The sequence below is a fragment of the Cololabis saira genome, chromosome 4, assembly GCF_033807715.1.
Source record: "Cololabis saira isolate AMF1-May2022 chromosome 4, fColSai1.1, whole genome shotgun sequence".
NCBI classification, from domain to species: Eukaryota; Metazoa; Chordata; class Actinopteri; order Beloniformes; family Belonidae; genus Cololabis; species Cololabis saira.
In genome coordinates this window covers 27941587-27964797 of record NC_084590.1, presented here as the reverse complement: position 1 = coordinate 27964797, position 23211 = coordinate 27941587, and the positions used below count along the sequence as shown (strand labels likewise).

The window sequence follows — 23211 nt, the reverse complement described above, 5'->3', positions numbered from 1 at the left end:
ATAGGTTTTCCAGCGTCAGTGACACAACTGATCTTGCTCACTTCTATTCTCTGTAGAGTTCCCCATATGTTTTTCATAGGGAAATACCTCACATGGCTGTGCAGTGATCATAGCCGTCATAATGAGAGAGAAACTTGGAAAATGCTTTCGAGGCTGAGTCAAGGAGCCTAACGTCAATGCTTCTATTTGCATGATTCGAGGGGAGCCGACCTATCAAGCACTCGTCACCTCTCTCAACCCTGACTTGTCAGGAAAGTATTCAGTGGAATGGCATTTGGATGCATATGTGGACCATATGGGAGATAAAACACACTTGGCCAACTTTGCATACCATGATCACATTTGTTGACTGATTTTTCTTGTACAAAGCATAATTTGCACAACCGAACTTCTTTGCAGATGAAACACACTAATCAGAAATGATCAGATTTTCAAAATGATGTACTACTGTGTACCCAAGTGCTTGCAGTGTGCTCGCTGTGCTTGCTGTGCTGGATGTGTGAGTTGTGTGCCAAACTAAAATAATAGATGGAATAAACGCTGGTAAAAGAGGCCCTGCAGACATATTGAAGGGCTCAGTGCTGATCAACTGTGACATTCCTTCAGAAGTGGATAAATAATATAGCACGTGAGGCTCTCGTCTCTTACAGAAACAAGGAAAAGGAGAAATATTAGCTCAATCTGAGAGTCTATAGCATAACATGCTTTACTCTGTAAGGTTAGTAGCATAAACAATGACATCAGACACTCTCTGGGTACGATGAGAGGCATGGTGCAGGAACTAACACAGTTTGAATAAAGAGACAGGAGTAAAGTAATGGTATTTGCACAGATGTGTTTGGAATAAAGCATGTGTTTGTGGAGGTGAAGGACTCACGAAGACTCTGTGTGGTGAGGCCAGGCTTTTACAGATGTCAGTAGGCATGGCAGCCTGGTTTGGCAGGGTGGCACTGCTTGTAATCGGCTTAACGTGCGATTGTGACTTTTACGGTTGCACTTAACTTGGAGCCATTTCTAAGAAATGCTCTGTTCTTCACGGATGATGTATGCGCTCTGATGGCCAAGTGCGTAGGCTGGTGAGCTCCCTTAAAAGCTCGCCAAAGTTTCGTCATCAGTTCAGATTCCTACCTCACAGCGAATAAGTGAAAAAAGGTATACAGAAGCAGAAATGACCACCCATACCAATTTGACCTAAACACTTAGAACCTCTATTAAACTGATTTTGACCCTGATATTGTCCCGAGGGGAAAAACAGAGAACGAGGCAAATTTTTAGCCTGTTAGTTTGAGCCCTGACAGGTTTATACTTGGGGTCATCTGGCAGAAAGGGTGGAAGGCTTTGGGACCTCTCATTGATCGTGTCAATGACTCAATGGAAAAGCCAAAGCAAAAACAATAAGAGGCACACTGCCAAAGTTGGGCTGGCTCACTGTACGCAGCTAGCAAGGCAGGAGTTTGTGTGAAGTGCTGTGACCATGTGAAGACTTAATTAGTCCAACATGTGAACGGTCCTGCTTCTTGCAGCTTGATGCCGGTGACGGACAGCGCACCGAACCTTGAAGTGACAAGGAGCAGCAGTGGTCACAGGAAAGGCAGGCGGAGAGGAAACAAGGGGAGCTCCAGCATATCCACTTGTCTCACGCAATCTGGAATCACTACAGCGCCTCACAACATCTTGCTTTTTTACTCTTTTTTTTCCTGCGTCACCTTGTAAAAATGCAATCTATCAACCAACTTGGAAGCGAAACAGTGTGATAATTTGATACTGATAGAAATCTGGTGTCATGGCAGTGAAGGACATAATGATAGGCTTAGCTCTCAGAGCGCGAGTTTATACGAGACCACAGCCGAAGAACAGAAATCTGCCCATCAATCACAGTGAAACATCAACTTTTCTGGGGACCATCAGAAAGACTTTGAACATGAAATAATTTTTCATGAACATTTTCATCACATTTCACTAGATTTTCGCATTTACACAGCTTCGCGCAAATAATCTGTTCCTCGTATGTTTGCAGTTTCCATCGTAAGCACAATATTTAGCTTCTCACAAGAACACTAATTTATCATTGGTCTGTCACCCTCCTGTTAGATTGCATGCCAGCTGTGGTTTCCAGCTTAGATAACAGAATTAAGGACAATTAAAGAAATATGTGTTATAATCCCCTCCTCAGGCGCGTGAGTAAACAAGCTAATGTTTCTATAATGCTTGCCTGATTAAATACAGGATTAAATAGAGAAATCAACGACAAATAAGTCCCAAAAATTTCCTTGACATTCCAGAGCTCCGGCTACGAAGTCTGCTTTCCTCGCGTCTGCCGTCAGTTACAGGGATCCCTGCCATGGAATTCTTAGACCTCTTAAATTAAACCCTTCACCGGGCCCAGCTGGTTCACAAAGAAGAGAAAAAGGGAGAGGGGGAGGAAAACAGGAGATGGAAAGGAGCGAGAAAGTACTTCTTTCACTTCTCACATTTGGCATCCACTGGTTGTTGCCATTAACACCTCACGTCTGGTCAGCATTGCCCCATCAGACAACAACTGGTGAGGAAAGACTGATGGGAAAGAGAACGGGATGGCGAAAGAAAGAGAGCAGCAGCGAGGAAAAGAGACCAAGAGTCGAGTACATTGTTTTGATTAATGTTTCTTGTATTCCTCTGGTCCTGAAACAGGGAATTACCTTACCTAACCCCAGTGGAGAGTAAGATTGAAAGCAGATATTTCTGTTCACTCTGGCCCACATCCATCTCTTGTACGGGACCTGAGTTTGAGAACATGACTTGTGACTAAGAGAGCTAGTCATACCGTCTGGGCTGCTCTGAATACATTGTCAGTCTTCAGTTTAAACAGCGATGTGCTTGACATGGTAGAACAGCAGGCATTTAATATGGCTGCATGTTTCTTGGCATAGTCTCGTCCCTCGGAAACAAAAAAGGGTTTTCTTTGTCAAAGGAGACTATTATTTTCTTCTCTACGCTGACTGAGATCATTTTTAAACAGGCCACTACAAATAAATCTCCACTGTTTTGCGGTTCCAACATTTCCAAAAGAGTAAATAAATAAAACTTGGGATGCTGAGTACAATATAAATAAAAACAGCTTGCAATCAATTGAAACACTATATCTATTTGCGATTAGTACAACAACAGCATATCCCATGTTTCATTTGAGTTCAACGACACATTACAGAGGCGTGTTTAATACTCTGTAAACTTCTGGGAATTGAGGAGTGAAATGTTTACCGCCACATTATTCCAAATTTCAACTCGGCAACCTGCTTGTGCACTTGCCGCTACATAGCTGTTGAAGCCAATGGCATGTTTTTGGATAGAAACTGGCAATAAATCACATTTCTGTCACAGTTTTTTTTCATCTTTTTGTTGGAGGTCTAACTAACGAGAGGAAACTATGATACACTGCAGCACTGCATCATTTACCCTCCATTTTCCTTGTCCTTGGCCCTCCGTCGGCTCTCCTGTGTAGTATCAGGTTTTTGTCCCCCTAAGTCTTTTATTGAAACTTTCAATAAACTTTCAATAGTATTGATCTGTCTTAGGTTTCCTTTGTCCAAGGTTCCAGAGCCGTTCGGGTTTTCAAGCGGTCTCTCAGGCTTCCGATTATGGCTTCGGGGTCACGGGGAAAATTAGTCATGACAGAAATCCTTCGGCTTGTCAACAATCAACTAAATACCGGGAGCAGAACCAAAAACAGTGACGGGTTGATATCAGGGTCATGGTGCAAACCTTTTATGTGTGTAGTTCATGAAAACAAACAACACTGTACACGTTGACCTCGGATAAATGTGAGCTAAGCCAGGTCTATTTGTGGGATGATAATGTAATGATGGTAATCTAACAAAAACATGCTTGTTTAAGCTTACATGATGGTGAAAGTACTGTACGGCTAAACAGAGAGCTTTTATTCAAAGGCGCTACCCTCCATTTCCCAAATATACAATCAGTGGATGGATGCCAAACCGATAAAAGGTCTAGATTTTGTAAGCATGTGCTGATGCTTTGAGCTTAAAAATATACAACCACCAGTGTAGCAATTTTTTAATTAAGAAAGTATTATTTTCAAAAACTTTTGTGATTTCGGATCTACAGAAGAAATAAAGTGTCTCTCTTTTTTCCCCGCATCTGCCCAAGGCCTGCACTCACAGAACTCACATAAACACACCCACACACCGTCGCAGACTGACTTCTGCGTGTCTGCTTTTTGTCTCCTGATCTCCAATCTGAAGGCTGAGCTTTACGTGGCAGGTGCTGGTTGACCCTCAGCACACTCGCCAGAAGCAGGTCATGAGCACATGTGAGCACAGGTGGGCCGGATGATGAATGCATGAGCTTTGTCTTCACTGTGCCATAAATTTCCAAGAGTCACAATGATGAACACGTTCCCCTCTGACTACCGAGACATTATTACGCTATCGAGAGGGTAAACCAGACGATGCAGTCATGTTAAGGGTCTTAAGCATCAATAACTCGCGTAACAGTTCCCTAACATTTACAAGGGATTTGGTGCTCACTGATAAAAAAAAATGAAACAAATGAGACGGAGGCCTCATGTCAGCACAAGAGGGGCTGGAAAGGGGAAAAGCCCATCACTGAGATTTATATAACGAATTGATTACTCTTGGTGCGTCTGTTCAAAGGTGTGTTTGAAGATGGTTGAGCAATTGAGAGGAATCAAGCTTGACGGAGATTGATTATTGCGAGAACTCTTAGCCAAGTGTCTGGGCTCGCATTGCATGCTCCTAGCACTGCCAAGGCCTTGGCAAGACCAGTCCCTACATTGTTTTGACTGGGTCATGAATTCCACACCAGATACTTTATCCCTGTCTATGCCTGCACACTCCCCCTCGTCATCTTCTGCAGGACCTGCACCCTGCAGTGTGCTGAGCCGACTCCACCCTGATCACTTTCTGTCCCCGTATTTCGTTGAGCTCAGTTCCCATACGCAGCTGTCCTCACTCTACTTTTTATTTTGGCTGACACGAATTCATGAATATGAATTCATGGACACGCTTGATTGCAGCATTCAAATTTCTCCTCATTTCCAAAACATTCATTTCTCTAAGCTGTCGTCCTCTGATTTGAGAACTTCCTCAGCTTACAGCTTCTTTCAATTTATCGGTAAGAAACAAAGCTTTTACTCTACAATGTAAAACATTGATCCATCAATCAGCTCCAGAAAATATTCATCTGCTTTAGGCGGTGGGGAAACACCTAAGTTCAAAAAAGAAAATACAAATATCATATTTTCTCTTCTTCAAATACTTGAAGCTTGTGTCATTTCCCCTAAAAAATGATAGTTCGGCAGATAATTCCGTATATATTAAATTCCCCCATGTAAGAAGATTTATGACATGTGGCGATTACTCTTCCAGACAGCATAAGCCATTGTCTTAAAGTCTTCCCGTTTTTACTATTCTTATGGGACTGGTGTATCTGATTGTTTCAAGATTCATACATGATTAAAACAGAATCTGTTTGATATTCTCAGCCCTGAAAATCAAATCCTGAACATTTGTGTACTTATTTTTGAATTTTCCAGTCTCTTGAGTGTCCAGCTGTTAAGGAAACGGCCAGCATTTCAATGTCATGTCCTTTCCCCTCTCTCCACGCTTTATCAGTTTCCGCATTTTCCTCTCACGTATTTCATTCCTGTCAGCGAGAAAAACCCAAAGCAACGAGATGACTTTATTTACGTGTCAAAGGCTTTTGAGGGCCACATATCGGTGTGGGGATTTGGGTCTCTGAAAGAACAGACTGCTCCCTCTAGTGTTTACAGCTCAGCATGACCACACCGAGGAAAGTGTTATTTCTTTGGAGTGCTGTGCTTGATGGGACTCCGTTTCATTGGTCCAAAACACAACCCTTGGCTCTAGACACATAATATAATGTCTCTGGTCACACTGCTACTTTTTCTTTTTACACCTCACACCATGCTGTATTTGTAGGTCCTGGAAAAGGTTGTGATGAAAGATTGAGAGATGATTTATTTGTGTGGAAGGGTAATTACTGCTGAAGAAACCGCAAATATTTTCATGTAGTCCCTGTCAAGAACACGCCCGCGCTTCGTCTTTTTGACCCTAATATTCCTCATCTACAGTTTCTGGTACTACACGTCACTCTTTTTCTTTCTCTGATTACTTTTTTTTTAAATCCAGGTTATGGGAATCTAGGAGTTGGAGGCCATGGAGGAGGTGAGTGCTTGTAGTGGTCGGTTGTAGTCGGTGCTGCAGGTGTTACTCACTTCAAGTGTCTGTCACTCACCTTTAACCTTGTTGTCTTTTAGGTGTTTATGGAGGATACGGCGGAGGCGCAGGGGGCTTTTTCCCCGGAGCTGGACAGAAAGCTGCCAAAAGAGGTATAACAGATGGTTGATATACAGTATGAGGCACTAAGTGATTGATTATTCATTTTGCATTCCCTCAGAACAACTTGTCAGCACAGAGAAGTTTAGTGAGTTCAGTGGAAGCTGAGTATTATAAACAGATTGTTGAGTATTTGTTATTGGAACCAGACACTCGTTATGTTTCACTTACTGCTTTTGTGTTTGTTTGGATAGCTGCCGTTGTGTTAGGTGTCTTTCCACTTACATTTGGGGAATCTGACATATAAATAGGTCGTAAATTCAAGGGCTAAACAGACTCTCAGGACTGTTGTGAAATACCCCTGTGGGAGGTTATGGGACGATTAAGTTTTAATATGAGAAAGATCATCTCCCTGTGACATTCAAAAAGATTTTGCATGACTCATTTGTTTTTTAAAAAGCTGTGCTTTAAATTTCTTACTATCATCAGGACAAAAATGTTGCCCACTTGAATTTTCGTTAAGGTATCAATGAGACAACATTATTAAAAAAAAAAAACTTTTCTAAGTTGCCGGCCCCAGGCTCCCCTGTGAGTTACGCACCATCTCTGACCTTGGCCTTTTTAAATCTAAAATTAAAACGTATTTATTCAGGGTGGCTTTTAATACCCAGTAGTGTGGCAACACTTTTTTATACTTGATGTTTTATATGTTCATATGTTTTATTCTTGTTTTTTTTTGTTGTATGTTATGTAAAGCACTTTGGTTCACCTTGAGGTCGATGTAAGGTGCTATACAAATAAAGTACATTTACATTTACATTTACATTTAAAGAGGCTCAATGATGGTTGCTCTGGATGTCTCATACTGACAAACGCAGCTGACAATCTGGTTGTTTTACATGCAGGTGCAGGAGGCCACCTGCTACCACAAGGGAATAAGCCCATTCTTGGCCTGCAGACTACTGAACAGACCGCAGTGCTAATTGAGGCTTTCTCAAACTTTGATAAATCTACATGTGTGTATGTAATAAGAAAGTCAAAATGAATGTTTTGCATTAATGGTAATCCAGCATGAAAACAGAGTTTGGGAGATATATACATTTTCATCGTATGCTGTAGACGGCTTGAACCTCGGCAGAGCCCGGTCCGGCCCTAGATTCTGGGTCGCATACATGCACATGATTTGCTCTAAATTAAAAACACTGATTAAGTATGAACTCAGGGGGGCTCAATCACATCCAGGACTGTGCTATGGCAACGCGCCTGCTCTTAAGTATTGGTTGGCAGTGACCAAAACGTCTGTCCCTGGAATCAGTCTTTACTGTTTTCATGACACTCAAAATAACATCTCGTTTCTCTGAAACAGCACAGATAAAAGGAAGAAAAAAAAACAACATTCCCTTGCCAAACATTTGCTCACCAAATAACACAGACTACATACTTACAAGAGGTACGCAATGTCTGTCCGGCTAAATGTTGGGAATTTAAGATTAAAAATGTTAAAGATTAAGATTAAATAAATAAATAAATGTGTTTTATCCTGTTGCCAAGCTTCCTAAGAAGTGAACTTGACAGCTCACTTCCTGCTCAAAGAGATAGGCGAAGGAGTGAGGGATTCGATGAAACAAGGAGAGTGCCATTCGTGGTGTCTGCCTCTGTTGATTAGACTGAAGATCAGCCACGTTTCCTTTTTCTTTTAGGGTGGTGAAAGACTGGTAGGACCAGATTAGGTCCTTTTAAATATCAAGGACCGATAAATGGGTCTGTCATCATGAGCCACGAACAGCCTCATTACTACTGTTTATTATCACTAGGGCCCTCTAGTGGTCATGAAATATACATCCCACTAAATATCCTAACTAAAGTGTGTTTCCACTTGAGCTGAAGTTGATTACTTTTATTAATATTCTGTATTAACATCTGGACACTTTGTGTATGAACAGGGCCTGGAGCAGGAGTAGGCCCTGGAATCGCTGGAACTGGACCTTCAGTGCCTGGTGGAGGCAAGACATGCATCATTTTCTCAATTTTCTCATTATTGTATTTTTTAAATAATAAAAAGATAATTTCAATCACTAACTGGCTCGATATCAAGCACTCCAGAATCCATTTCTTTGACAAAGAGCCAGTTTTGGCTCAAAATGAAGAATAAGGTCTCCCAAGGAGACGTAACACTATGCTATGATTATTCTCTACTCAACACCTCAACTAAAGAGATTTGTTTGTGTTTCTTATTTTGTTTTTACATGGACATTTGACATACACTTTTTTAACGAGCCAAGTAAGATTTTCTGTACTTTTTTTATTTCAGTACCTGTTATTCCTCAGACGGGCCTTCCAGGAGGACAAGGTGTTGGCGCCGGGAAGAAAGCTGCCAAAGTGCCAGGTTTTGTAGACTCAACAATAAACTCCACAGGATGAAAGGCAGACAGGCGCAGTGCTTTAGGCTGCTGAGCCACATCAAAAACAAGTTTCCACTGTATATGATGGGTATTTGGTGCGGTTTGGAATATTTTCAGAAAACAAAATAAACCAAATTGCAAAATATTCAAAATTACATATAATTAAGTAATGACAATGTTTTTGATGCTCTTGGTGTGGGTTCAAGTTTGTGAACTAAACAATCCAAATAATCCAAATAATCCAGGCGTTTTTTCATCAAAAAGACTCCCCAAAATTTCTCAGACAGAGATCTATGGACGTTGTCAAGGGGATGCCAATTCAAGGTTTCCCTTTCTTTTTTTAAAGTCACTCCATGTAGCGTGACATTATTTGACCACATGGGAACATCTTCTAAGCATATTATTTAAAAAAATCCATGTATCAGCCCCAGGTGTGAGGCGAAGCAAAGCTCTCTGTGTAATGTGGAGGAATAAAATAAAATAATTACAAATGAAAAGTGTGTGTATATATATATATATATATATATATATATATATATATATATATATATATATATATATATATATATATATATATATATATATATATATATATATATATAGCATTATTGCTATATATATGATGTTTCAAAATCAATTGCCCTTTAATAAATATAAATATAATTCTGTTATGAATGAAAACACTTGTAAATTTGCATAGTCTTAAAGATTTACTTGACAGTGCTTTTATAAGTGGGATAAGGGAACTATTTTCTGTATCCACTTCCGTACAGTTGCCATGGATGTGAAATCTAGCTATGGAGACCAGAACCAGAGTATAAATATGTTAATGTATGCTGCAAAGTTGAATATTTAAACACAGGGGCCATAGAGACTGATTTACTTTTGGAACTAGTCTCCTGTGGTCTGTCAATCCACTGCAATTTTTACTTCTTCTTGGATAGATACAACACAGAATTTGAAAAGTTGGTGCTTGGTACCACATCAGGTAAAATTTAATAAAGTATTGTATTTTTTTTTTGATTGGCAGCTCTCACAGTCAAAGGCTGGTTGCCATCATTTTGACTACTCAATACTTCTCCCCGCCTTCACTTGACTTCAGAGCAGTGAATTGGCCTAGTTCATCCAGTTCGTCTTAAACAGTCTAGGTCTGATATGTCAGAAGTGGTATTTCTCCACACAGTGGCTTTAATTTGAAAGAGAGTATAGCAAAGGACACTCATACATGTCATGACAGTCACTCAGTCAAACAGATGTTTATTTTTAAGTTGTCTTGTTTAATAATGTTATTCAAGCTTTGGGACAAAAAAAGAAAAAGAAAAACACTTTTCTTGTGTCATTGGCTGTGGCAGGTGTGGGTGTCCCTGGACTTTACCAACATGGACTTGTGCCAGGACAAGGTTTGTCTCTGAATTACCACAGAAATTATTTATCACAATGTTTTTAGACTCTATTCATGTGAGGTTGTGAATGTTTATAAATGATATGTGTGCTTGAATATCATCCAGCTGTTTTCTTGTGTTTGGGGCACCTCCAGGGTTTGAGGGTCGTGGAGTTCTGCCTGGTGTACCCACAGGAACTGACCTGAATACCAAATCAAGTAAGGTTTTTGTTTTTGTTTTTTACTTTTGGGTGCTAGGCATAACAGTTTCTCCTGCACACATATATACAGCACATATATACGTAATACAGCAATTTGACGACGCTGAAATATACTCAAATAATATGCAAGCTACACACGGACGAAAAAGTCTAGATTTTTTTTGTAAAATATAAAACATAGACATGGTTACATAGAACATTTAATATCCAAAAACATTGTTGATATTGATCTTATCCGAAGTGTAATGCCACAAAACCACAATGGTTCAGAGGTTATTTAGTGCCGTAGCTAGTTTTCAGTTTTCTGTGCTACTTTTACTGACACAACTCTATTTACCCACTTCCACCTCCATTCAGCTGAAATATGGGTGGGTTTTTTTGTGCAACTGTAGTGCTACAACAAGGAAGCCAATATAACGTAGGCTACAGTATGTGTTTTGTCAGGATTTAAATACATTTCCTCTGTCACAGGAGGACCTGGTGGAGCAGTGCAGCCGGGAATGTTCCACGGTTACCCGCTCAAATCACCTACACAGCAAGGTGTGATATGAAACTATACAGGAACTTGTAAACTACATGTTTCATGTGACATGATACGTTCATTGTGACTAATAATATAGACGGTCTTACTTGCCTCACTTGCCTCATAAGGTTTGTCATAGGGCCTCTATGTGTAGCTGCTTCCGGTAATAAATAAATGTGGGTTAGCCCCAGTGACTTAAATGTTAACTAAACAAAATATCATCTGCTTTAGACATTCAGATAATTTTACTTTAGGCTTCTTATCTTGGTGTTTCGGTGCACTTGATACACACAGAATCATTTCCCCTTACTTATCTTCTCATTTATTCTCTTTCTTTAGGGGGCTATGGAGCTAAACCTGGAGCTGGAAAACTTCCCTTTGGTACAGACATTTAGCTATAGCTGAGTTTTGACATGAGCAGAACTGGAGCAATTTCTTTTTTTATGTGTCACATCATTTATATTTTAGGTTATGGGGGCTATGGAACTGGTGGAGCTGGACTTCCAGGAGGACTAGGTGGCCAAGGGTCAAAACCAGGATATCCTATTGGAACTGGTGTGTGTCTCTAAAAGCCGTACTGTTTAATTATGGAGAGGCAGAAAACCCTGCAAAATTTCTCTCTTTTTTAAATTTTTACAGGAGTTGGACCTGGGGGTCTCTCACCTGCTCTGTCTAAAGCTGGTAACATAACATGCTGATTACGTTGTCAATCTTTCATTATCAAGAAAACAAACATCAGTGCAGAATAGGAGTGACTTAAGTCCGTTGTTGCAGGTCCTGGTTTGGGTGGTGTTCCAGGTCTTGGAGGCGCTGGTGGCGTGTATCCAGGTGAGATACTTGGAAGTATAACAGAGAGCGTATTGCACCAGAATAAAAGATAAATAAAAATGATCCTTTTAATGATATAAAATTATTGTTGATGCAGTTTGATACAGTATGTATAATTCACTGCTTCTAAATATTTTGCCACCAGGATATGGAGCTGGGTCTAAAGCTGCTAAATACGGTGAAACCTTCTTTTTTCTTTTTTTTAAGAGTACATTTCTCAGCTTTTTGTCAGTACTTGCACCCACTGCCCTAAACATGACTTTAACATGATCTGATAATTCAGATCAGACCTGCTTCCTGAAAAACATATTTTCCAGGAACGTCAATGCATTCTTGAGCAAGAATAATACAAAATAACATCCTACAGAGATTATAAAGACATGGCTGAGAAAAAGCAGCATATGGGTTCATGACTGGCCTCCAGTCATGGCCTGTACCCCATGTGCGGAGAATGTTTAAAGGCCAAATTTGACAACAACGTACTTCACATCTTAAGCAGTGTTTGCAGGAAGATTGGGACAAAATAGCAACTGAAATCCTTCATCACTTGATAATCAGAATGTCTTTTAAGTGTTTTGAGAAAGAATGGCAACGTTACACAGTAGTTATGGCTTAAGTGTGCAAATCCTTTTATTTACCCGATAAAAATCCTACTGAATGTAGGATTCACTGCTTTTGTACTGTATGATATATAAACGCTGTCAAATTATAGAGAAAAACCTGCCCTAATTTTAACACTGTCCTTTCCTGGACAGGAGTCCCAGGTGGAGTCCCAGGAGGAGTCCCAGGAGGAGTCCCAGGAGGTGTACCTGGAGGTGTACCTGGAGGTGTACCAGGTGGGGTCCCAGGTGGTGTACCAGGTTTTGTACCTGGAGGTGCACCTATTGGAGTCCCGGGAGGCGGTCAGAATTTGCCAGGGGCTGGTGGATACCCCCAAGGGGCTGGTGGATACCCCCAAGGGGCCAAAGCTGCTAAATATGGTATGTTGTACTTACTCATTTATTTGGCTTTTTTTTTTCGGAATTCTTTTTGCAATTTTTGATATCATGGTACTCTATATCGCTCAGAAGAGCCTTTGTGTTACTATCTCCTTTAACCCTCTGTAATGAAGGAGGACAACTTGGAGGAGGAGGATACGGAGGGCTAGGAGGTGGTGGATATTTTCCTGCTTCCAAAGCTGCTAAATATGGTGCAGCAATTTATTTCTCAAATGCATATTCATTTGTACATTCAATGCTGTCACCTTTAAGGAAACTATCATAAATGGTGTAGTCCTGGTTGGGAAACTGGAACAACACTTCAACGATTTTTCTTTCTATGTGAAGAGTCACAGTTTGCATAGTTGAAATCGATGGATTCACAAATAAATATGCACAAAACATTTTCATAGTCGTCTCATGTAGACAGATCGTAGTTACAGGTATGCATCCGTGGATGGATTGTGTGACATGGAGGAAAACACTCCATATTAACAGGGCACAGTAAATTCAACCTTGTCATTTTCAATATGTAAATAAATGAAACACAGGTAAATAAATGTTAGGAAGATTTTGTTCTTGATCCATTGAAAACTATGTAATATACAGTTAAGCCTGGAGTTATTTGGACAGTAACTCAATTATTGATCATTTACCGTAAAATCATATTTATTACAAACTATGGTTCAACTTTTGAGTATTTATCACGTTGAATCTTTTTGACAGAATCTTGGATATGCTGTAGTTGAGCAATTTTTCATGATGTTAAACACACTCATTTTTAGTTCTTTGTCATGAAAAACTGTCTTATGTCTGTAAACCACCAATTTCTTTAACCAGATAAGCTTTTGTATCATTTGGGATTCTTTGCTCCAATATCTTCATCTGCTTTGAGGGCTTTCCTGCCCATATTTATTTATTTATTTCAGCATGTTAAATACTGTAGGGTTGATCAGCTTAAGAGATAGACCCTAGCCTGCACATTATTCATCATCTTTAACCTAAAACATTTCTGGGTTACTTTAGCGGCATGTTTAGAGCCATTTAGAGCCACCCCCACTACCATGTAGCAAGATATGTGAAGCAACAGCTTAGCAATGACAAAAAAGCGCGATTCGAGAACAGAAAAATGCTAGGAAATTCAAGACTTACAAATAGGCGCTGTGGATCAGGAATGCAAACACAGAGGCAAACAAACCTTTAATAAAAGGTTAAACCAGTAATATTAAACAGAACAGAAAAAGTTGGGTGGACATGACAGTCTGGCAAAGAACAAAAGAAACCAAGCAGTAAATATACAGATGGAGGTACTGACAGATGAATGTTAATCAGTGTGTGAGATGAGGGGCTGGAGGAAAAAGCCAAAGCTACAAAATAAACAGGAAATAAAACTATCCATGGTCCAAAAGTTTTATATTTACAGAAATAAGAGGATCATGTGTGATATAATAAATCTGTCTTAAACAGGAGGGAATCTGGGAGGAGCAGGGAGTCTTGGAGCAGGAGGATACCCTGCTGCAGCAGCAGCTGCTGCTGCTGCTGCGGCTGCTGCTAAAGCTGCTAAATATGGTAACTGAAATTTTACCTCTTGACACAAAGATGGGAAATAGAATTTTAATCTAAAATAATTGCATATTCAGTCAGATTAACTGCATGCACATGATTAAATAATTTGCTTTGAAGGTCAAGGCGGTGCAGGAACGGTCCCAGGAGGGGCTGGAGGAATTCCTGGATCACAGTTTATACCAGGATATGGATGTAAGAGTTTTGATTTACACAGGTTAAGAAAGACACTTCACTTGTTTTCCAAACCAAATCATCTTTATTCTATCCTGTTTTGTCCTTTTCTGGTGCAGCTCTGGCGGCTGGTGCCAAACCTCCTAAATATGGTGAGACTTGGATATGTGGAATCTGTAATAGCAGAAATCTAGTGTTATAGCTTCAGTTTTGGAAAATTGCAACTTAAATACTTGTTCAAATTTACAGGAATCCCACAACAAGGTCTGGGAGTAGGAGGACTTCCACAGGGTGCAAGGCCGGTACTACCTGGGGGTGGCTATGGTGGTAAGATGTTAAAATTATTTATATTCGATTAGACCAAAATTTAGAAACAAAACAGAAAGAAAAAAATTTACAACTCATGATTTATTGAACTCTTTTTCACACAAATGATGTTATTTCCTCACAGGTTATGGAGGTGGAGCTGGAATCAAGCCTCCAAAGTATGGTAAGATGTTTTGTGTTATCTTTTTTAATTGATAGAATATTTTGAGCATTCACCTCATTCACATGCTTTTGAGACCTTACACCTTATGTCAGTGAGATGTTTCAGCTGAACAAAGGTCAAGTTCACAGTATGAACTGGGACTAACGGCAGAAGCAGGAATATGTGGTGTAGTCCCAGCAGTAAGAAGTCCTGATACTGATGTGAATAGATGCAAAATGTAGCAGCAGGAATATTTGACAGGATTTGACCTCCGGCCCGGCTCCGGGACTTCAATGCTCACGTGGCACCAGGACACCCTAAGCCGGAGGTCAATGATCGACTTTGTTGTCGTTTCATCTGACCTTCGGCCGCATGTCTTGGACACTCGGGTGAAGAGAGGGGCTGAGCTGTCAACTGATCACCACCTGGTGGTGAGTTGGATGCGCTGGCGGAGGAGGAAGTTGGTGAGACCGGGCAGACCCAAACAGATTGTGAGGGTCTGTCGGGAACGTCTGGCTGAGCCCTCTGTCAGGGATATCTTCAACTCTCACCTCCGAGAGAACTTCTCTCAGATCCCGGGGGAGGCGGGGGACATTGAGTCCGAGTGGACCATGTTCTCTGCCTCCATTGTCGACGCGGCGGCTCGAAGTTGTGGGCACGAGGTCGCCGGTGCCTGTCGTGGCGGCAATCCTAGAACCCGGTGGTGGACACCGGAAGTACAGGATGCCGTCAGACTGAAGAAGGAGTCCTACCGGGTTATGTTAGCCTGTGGGACTCCTGACGCAGTAGATGGGTACCGGCAAGCCAAGCAAGCCGCAGCTCGGGCAGTCTTGGAGGCAAAAACTCGGGTCTGGGAGGAGTTCGGGGAGGCCATGGAAGATTTCGGTCTCAATGTAAATTCCATTGAGGAAGCAGAGAGTGAGGACTCGGGGGACGTGCTCATCCATCACCCAAGCCGAGGTCACTGAGGTGGTTCGTAAGCTCCTCAGTGGCACCAGGGGTGGATGAGATTCGCCCTGAGTACCTCAAGTCTCTGGATGTCATGGGGCTGTCTTGGTTGACACGCCTCTGCGACATTGCATGGAGGAAGGGGACAGTACCGCTGGAGTGGCAAACGGGGGTGGTGGTGCCTTTTTTTAAAAAGGGGGACCGGAGAGTGTGTTCCAACTATAGGGGGATCACACTTCTCAGCCTCCCCAGGAAAGTCTACGCCAGGGTACTGGAGAGGAGAATATGGCCGATAGTTGAACCTCGGATTCAGGAAGAACAATGTGGTTTTCGTGGGAGCAGGAGTTTGGTTCGCATTGCCGGCAGTAGATCAGACTTGTTCCCGGTGCATGTTGGACTCCGGCAGGGCTGCCCTTTGTCACCGGTCCTGTTCATAATTTTTATGGACAGGATTTCTAGGCGCAGCCAGGGGCTGGAGGGGATCCGGTTTGGGAACCACAGGATTTCATCTCTGCTTTTTGCGGATGACGTTGTCCTGTTGGCTTCATCAGACCGGGACCTACAGCATGTGCTGGGGCGGTTTGAGGCCAAGTGCGACGCGGCAGAGATGAGAATCAGCACCTCCAAGACCGAGGCCATGGTTCTCCACTGAGAAAGGGTGGCGTGCCTTCTTCGGGTGGGTGGAGAAGTCCTGCCTCAGGTGGAGGAGTTCAAGTATCTCATGGTCTTGTTCACGAGTGAGGGAAAGATGGACCATGAGATTGACAGATGGATCGGTGCAGCGTCCGCAGTTATGGGGTCGGTGTAAAGGACCGTCGTGGTGAAGAAGGAGCTGAGTCGAAAGGCGAAGCTCTCGATTTACCGGTCAATTTACGCACCTACCCTCACCTATGGTCATGAACTTTGGGTAGTGACCGAAAGGACAAGATTGCGGATACAAGCGGCCGAGATGATCAACCCTACTGAGAATGAGAGGAGCTCGGAGTCGAGCCGCTGCTCCTTCACATTGAGAGGAGTCAGCTGAGGTGGCTTGGGCATCTGTTCCGGATGCCTCCTGGACGCCTCCCTAGGGAAGTGTTCCAGGAATGTCCCACCCGGGAAGGGAGCCCGGGGAAGACCCAGGACATGCTGGAGAGACTATGTCTCTCAGCTGGCCTGGGAACGCCTTGGACTCCTCTCGGAAGAGCTGGAGGAAGTGTCTGGGGTGAAGGAAGTCCGGGCATCTCTGCTGAGACTGCTGCCCCCGCGAAGCGGTTCCGGATGAGTGGCGGAAAATGGATGGATGGATGGATAGGAATATTTGACACTACCATTAGTATTAATGTCAAATTTGATCTGGTGACAAATGTATTGTTTTCAAGCATGAATGTAACTTACTGTGCTTACCAAACTTTATAAACAGTGGACTAATGATGCAACCTTCTCCAACTATCTCAAAAAGGAGTTCCAGGGGGAACTGGAACAGGTTTAGGATACGGAGGACTTGGAGGACTCGGAGGAGCAGGAGGAGCAGGAGGAGCAGGAGGAGTGCCTTTTGTTCCAGGAGGTGGACAATATCCTGCAGCTGCAAAAGCTGCTAAATATGGTAGGTGAAATAAGCAACTAAAGAGAAACACCACTAAGTCAGACATTTCCTTGTGATATCTGCATGTTTTTTATCTTTGCATCAGGGGTTCCAGGCGGTGCTGGGACAGGATTAGGAGTTGGAGGATTAGGTGGAGTACCAGGAGCTGGACAATATCCTGCAGCTGCGAAAGCTGCTAAATATGGTAAACAAAATGAGCAAACAAAGAGAAACGCCACTAGGTAAGAAATGTCCTTTTGATATCTGCATCTTATTATCTTTGTATCAGGGGTTCCAGGCGGTGCTGGGACAGGACTAGGAGTTGGAGGATTAGGTGGAGTACCAGGAGGTGGACAATATCCTGCAGCTGCAAAAGCAGCTAAATATGGTAGGCAAAATGAGCAAACAAAGAGAAACACCACTAGGTAAGAAATGTCCTTTTGATATCTGCATCTTATTATCTTTGTATCAGGGGTTCCAGGTGGTGCTGGGACAGGACTAGGAGTTGGAGGATTAGGTGGAGTACCAGGAGCTGGACAATATCCTGCAGCTGCGAAAGCTGCTAAATATGGTAAAACAAAATGAGCAAACAAAGAGAAACACCACTAGGTAAGAAATGTCCTTTTGATATCTGCATCTTATTATCTTTGTATCAGGGGTTCCAGGCGGTGCTGGGACAGGACTAGGAGTTGGAGGATTAGGTGGAGTACCAGGAGCTGGACAATATCCTGCAGCTGCAAAAGCAGCTAAATATGGTAGGCAAAATGAGCAAACAAAGAGAAACACCTCTAAATAAGAAATGTCCTTATGATATCTGCATGTTATTATCTTTGTATCAGGGGTTCCAGGCGGTGCTGGGACAGGACTAGGAGTTGGAGGATTAGGTGGAGTACCAGGAGCTGGACAATATCCTGCAGCTGCAAAAGCAGCTAAATATGGTAGGCAAAATGAGCAAACAAAGAGAAACACCTCTAAATAAAAAATGTCCTTATGATATCTGCATGTTATTATCTTTGTATCAGGGGTTCCAGGCGGTGCTGGAACAGGACTAGGACATTATTCTCAAAATTTCGACTTTTTTCTCAACATTTTGACATTTTTCTCGAAATTGTACTTCAACATTAATCTCGACATTTTGACTTTTTTCTTGACATTTCAACTTTTTTCTCGAAATTGTACTTCAACGTTAATCTCGACATTTCGACTTTTTTCTCGACATTTCGACTTTTTTCTCAACATTTCGACTTTTTTCTCGAAGTGCATAATGAAAAAAAATCTTCCTCCTCTAAAATATTATTTTTATTTTTCTCCTGCCTGGCCCTAATACTCTTCCGTACTAAGTAAGACATTTCCTTGTGATATCTGCATGTTTTCTGTCTTTGTATCAGGGGTTCCAGGCGGTGCTGGGACAGGACTAGGAGTTGGAGGATTAGGTGGAGTACCAGGAGCTGGACAATATCCAGCAGCTGCAAAAGCAGCTAAATATGGTAAACAAAATGTGCAAACAAAGAGAAACACCACTAAGTAGGACATTTCCTTGTGATATCTTCATGTTTTCTATCTTTGTATCAGGGGTTCCAGGCGGTGCTGGGACAGGACTAGGAGTTGGAGGTTTAGGTGGAGTACCAGGAGCTGGACAATATCCAGCAGCTGCAAAAGCAGCTAAATATGGTAAACAAAATGTGCAAACAAAGAGAAACACCACTAAGTAGGACATTTCCTTGTGATATCTGCATTTTATTATCTTTGTATCAGGGGTTCCAGGCGGTGCTGGGACAGGACTAGGAGTTGGAGGATTAGGTGGAGTACCAGGAGCTGGACAATATCCTGCAGCTGCAAAAGCAGCTAAATATGGTAAACAAAATGAGCAAACAAAGAGAAACACCTCTAAATAAGAAATGTCCTTATGATATCTGCATGTTATTATCTTTGTATCAGGGGTTCCAGGTGGTGCTGGAACAGGACTAGGAGTTGGAGGATTAGGTGGAGTACCAGGAGGTGGGCAATATCCTGCAGGTGCAAAAGCAGCTAAATATGGTAGGCAAAAGGAGCAAACAAAATAAAAACACTAAAAAAGTAATTTCCATCCATCCATCCATTTTCTGCCACTTATCCGGAACCGGGTCGCGGGGGCAGCAGTCTCAGCAGAGAGGCCCAGACAGGGGTGGCAGTAGCTCAGGTGGTAGAGCGGGTCGTCCAATGATCGGAACGTCGGCGGTTCGAATCCCGCTCCATCCCGGTTGCTGTCGTAGTGTGCAAGACACCTTACCCTGCTTGCCCCGTGTGAAGGTGTATGAATGTGTATGAATGTTGGTGGTGGTCGGAGGGGCCGTTTGGCGCGGAATGGCAGCCACACTTCTGTCAGTCTGCCCCAGGCCAGCTGTGGCTACAAAGTGTAGCTTACCACCACCAGTGAGGATGTGTATGAAGGAATAATGGTCTAAGTGTAGCACTTTGAGATTCATTGAGGCCAGCCGAGAGACATAGTCTCTCCAGCGTGTCCTGGGTCTTCCCCGGGAACCCCTCCCGGTGGGACATGTCAACACGTCTGTCAATCTCACGCTCCATCGCTCCTCACTCGTGAACAAGACCCGAGATACTTGAACTTCTCCACCCACCCGGAGAAGGCACGCCACCCTTTCCCGGTGGAGAACCATGGCCTTGGTTTTGGAGGTGCTGATTCTCATCCCTGCCGCGTCGCACTCTGCCTCAAACCGTGTTGAAGGTCCCGGTCCGAAGCCAACAGGACAACATCATCCGCAAAAAGCAGAGAGGAAATCCTGAGGTTCCCAAACCGGATCCCCTCCTGCCCCTGGCTACGCCTAGAAATCCTGTCCATAAAAATTATTAAATTAAATTAAATTACTTGAGGTACTCAGGGCGAATCTCATCCACCCCCGGTGCCCTGCCACTGAGGAGCTTACGAACCACCTCACTGACCTCGGCTTGGGTGATGGACGAGCATGTCCCCGAGTCCACACCCTCTGCTTCCTCAATGGAAGGCATGTCAGTCGGGTTGAGGAGATCCTCAAAGTATTCCTTCCACCGTCCGACGATGTCCCCAGTCGAGGTCAACAGCTCCCCACCCGCACATTAAATGGTGCCGGCAGAGTACTGCTTCCCCCTTCTGAGGCGCAGAACGGTCCTCCAGAATTTTCTTGAGGCCGACCGAAAGTCTTCTTCCATGGCCTCACCGAACTCCTCCCAGACCCAAGTTTTTGCCTCCAGGACTGCCTGAGCTGCAGCTTGCTTGGCCTGCCGGTACCTATCTACTGAGTCCCACAGGCTAACATAGCCTGGTAGGACTCCTTCTTCAGTCTGACGGCATCCTTTACCTCCGGTGTCCACCACCGGGTTCTAGGATTGCCGCCACGACAGGCACCGGAGATCTTGAGTCCACAACTTCGAGCCGCCGCGTCGACAATGGAGGCAGAGAACATGGTCCACTCGGACTCAAAGTCCCCCGCCTCCCCCGGGATCTGAGAGAAGTTCTCTCGGAGGTGTGAGTTGAAGATGTCCCTGACAGAGGGCTCGGCCAGACGTTCCCAACAGACCCTCACAATCCGTTTGGGTCTGCCCAGTCTGTCCAACTTCCTCCTCCGCCAGCGCATCCCACTCACCACTAGGTGGTGATCAGTTGACAGCTCAGCCCCTTTCTTCGCCCCAGTGTCCAAGACATGCGGCCGAAGGTCAGATGAAACAACAACAAAGTCGATCATTGACCTCCGGCTTAGGATGTCCTGGTGCCACGTGAGCGTTGAAGTCCCCCAGTAGAACAATGGAGTCCCCAGTTGGAGCACCATCAAGTACCCCTCCCAGGGACTCAAAGAAGGTCAGGTATTCCACACTGCCATTTGGCCCGTAGGCACAAACAACAGTGAGAGACCTTTTCCCGACCCGAAGGCGCAGGGAAGCAACCTTCTCGTTCACCCGGGTGAACTCCAACACATGGCGACTGAGCTGAGGGGCTATAAACAAGCCCACACCAGCTCGCCACCTCTCACCCTGAGCAACTCCAGAGTAGTGGAGGGTCCAGCACCTTTCAAGGAGCTGGGTTCCAGAGCCCAAGCTATGTGTGGAGGTGAGCCCGACTATCTCTAGTAGCCGGTATCTCTCAACCTCACACACAAGCTCTGGCTCCTTCCCCCCCAGCGAGGTGACATTCCATGTCCCTACTGAGAGGGTTTTGGTCCAGGGATTGGGTCGTTGAGGCACCCCGCCACGAATGCTACCCAGTCCACATGGCACCAACTTGTCACGGTCCTTCCTGCGGGTGGTGGGCCTACGGGAATGTGGGCCCATGTCGCCGTTTCGGGACCCGGCCACCAGGCGCTCGCCTTCAAGCCCCAACCCCAGACCTGGCTCCAGGAAGGGGCCCCGGCGATGCCGATCCGGGCAACGTAACGGTCCTTGGTTTTTTCTTCACCATGATTAGCTTGTGAACCGCTCTTAGTCTGGCCCATCATAGGACCTGTTTGCCATGGGAGACCCTACCAGGGGCATAATGCCCCTGACAACATTGCTCCTAGGATCACTCGGGCAACACAAACCCCTCCACCACAGAAAAAAAAAAGTTATTTCCTTGCTGCAAATTTGTGATGAAAGATATTTTTCTCTCTGTGTCAGGGGTTGCAGGGGGTGCTGGTACAGGATTAGGAGTCGGAGGACTCGGAGGAGCCGGAGGAGTACCGGGAGGTGGACAATACTCTGCAGCTGCAAAAGCTGCTAAATATGGTAAGCAAAAGGAGTAAACAAAGAAACACACGAAAAATAAGACATTTCCTTGCTGAAAATTTGTGCTGAAACATGTTTTTCTCTCTGTATCAGGGGTTGCAGGGGGTGCTGGGACAGGATTAGGAGTCGGAGGACTCGGAGGAGCCGGAGGAGTACCAAGAGGTGGACAATACTCTGCAGCTGCAAAAGCTGCTAAATATGGTAAGCAAAAGGAGTAAACAAAGAAACACACAAATAAATAAGACATTTCCTTGCTGAAAATTTGTGCTGAAACATATTTTTATCTCTGTATCAGGGGTTGCAGGGGGTGCTGGGACAGGATTAGGAGTCGGAGGACTCGGAGGAGTACCAGGAGGTGGACAATACCCTGCTGCTGCCAAAGCTGCTAAATATGGTAGATAAAATCAGCACAAAATGAGACACATTTCCTTTAGAATTAACTAATTCTGAATTGGTCTAATTCTCAGTAACAAGTGTACTTTCATCACTAGACACATTTATTTCATTTTATTCTATTTACTGAATATTCATGAAGTGACATGTGCTTTTTCTCGGTATCAGGGGTTGCAGGAGGTGCTGGGACAGGATTAGGAGTTGGAGGAGTCGGAGGATTCGGAGGAGTCCCAGGAGGTGGACAATACCCTGCTGCTGCCAAAGCTGCTAAATATGGTAAACAAAATTAAAATACAAAGAAAAACACCACAAAATAAGAAACACTTCCTTATTAATAAACACATTTACAATGTGTTTATTAATAAGTGTAATCCTTCACATTATTATTCTATTTTATGCAAATGTGTGATTCAACATGCTGTATTTCTCTATTTCAGGAGTTGCAGGAGGTGCTGGGACAGGGTTAGGAACATTAGGAGCAGGGGCAGTACCGGGAGGTGGACAATACTCCGCTTCTGCAAAAGCAGCTAAATATGGTATTAAGAATGAGCATGCACATATAATTATGATAGATTAAGATATACTTCACAAAATTTTATTCAAAATGTATTGTCAATTTATTTCCTAAATTATTATAGCTCGTCCTATAATATTTTATAATATTTTACCTTTAACTGGACATCCATTTTACATTGTACCATAAACTGTCTTTGATTT

The 23211-nt window shown here is 43.4% G+C and overlaps 1 protein-coding gene across 10 annotated transcripts in view; it reads left to right on the top strand.

Moving 5' to 3' along the window:
- Positions 1-23211, top strand: part of elna (elastin a) — a 52110-nt gene that overhangs the window by 26956 nt on the left and 1943 nt on the right. The window contains exons 6-39 of one of the 10 annotated variants that reach the window (XM_061719314.1): positions 6171-6206; positions 6299-6370; positions 8261-8320; positions 8629-8703; positions 10072-10119; positions 10257-10319; positions 10793-10861; positions 11184-11225; positions 11313-11399; positions 11484-11525; positions 11619-11672; positions 11818-11850; positions 12452-12652; positions 12784-12861; positions 14117-14218; positions 14333-14407; positions 14506-14538; positions 14636-14713; positions 14838-14876; positions 17245-17388; positions 17474-17572; positions 17657-17755; positions 17840-17938; positions 18024-18122; positions 18207-18305; positions 18756-18854; positions 18940-19038; positions 19123-19221; positions 19306-19404; positions 21994-22101; positions 22195-22302; positions 22397-22495; positions 22663-22770; positions 22932-23030. In XM_061719314.1, coding sequence (XP_061575298.1) covers positions 6171-6206; positions 6299-6370; positions 8261-8320; positions 8629-8703; positions 10072-10119; positions 10257-10319; positions 10793-10861; positions 11184-11225; positions 11313-11399; positions 11484-11525; positions 11619-11672; positions 11818-11850; positions 12452-12652; positions 12784-12861; positions 14117-14218; positions 14333-14407; positions 14506-14538; positions 14636-14713; positions 14838-14876; positions 17245-17388; positions 17474-17572; positions 17657-17755; positions 17840-17938; positions 18024-18122; positions 18207-18305; positions 18756-18854; positions 18940-19038; positions 19123-19221; positions 19306-19404; positions 21994-22101; positions 22195-22302; positions 22397-22495; positions 22663-22770; positions 22932-23030 — 2844 coding nt within the window. Of the gene's footprint in view, positions 1-6170; positions 6207-6298; positions 6371-8260; positions 8321-8628; positions 8704-10071; positions 10120-10256; positions 10320-10792; positions 10862-11183; positions 11226-11312; positions 11400-11483; positions 11526-11618; positions 11673-11817; positions 11851-12427; positions 12653-12783; positions 12862-14116; positions 14219-14332; positions 14408-14505; positions 14539-14635; positions 14714-14837; positions 14877-17244; positions 17389-17473; positions 17573-17656; positions 17756-17839; positions 17939-18023; positions 18123-18206; positions 18306-18755; positions 18855-18939; positions 19039-19122; positions 19222-19305; positions 19405-21993; positions 22102-22194; positions 22303-22396; positions 22496-22662; positions 22771-22931; positions 23031-23211 lie in introns of all 10 variants that reach the window. The other 9 variants (XM_061719312.1, XM_061719311.1, XM_061719315.1 and 6 more) reach the window with 9 other exon arrangements.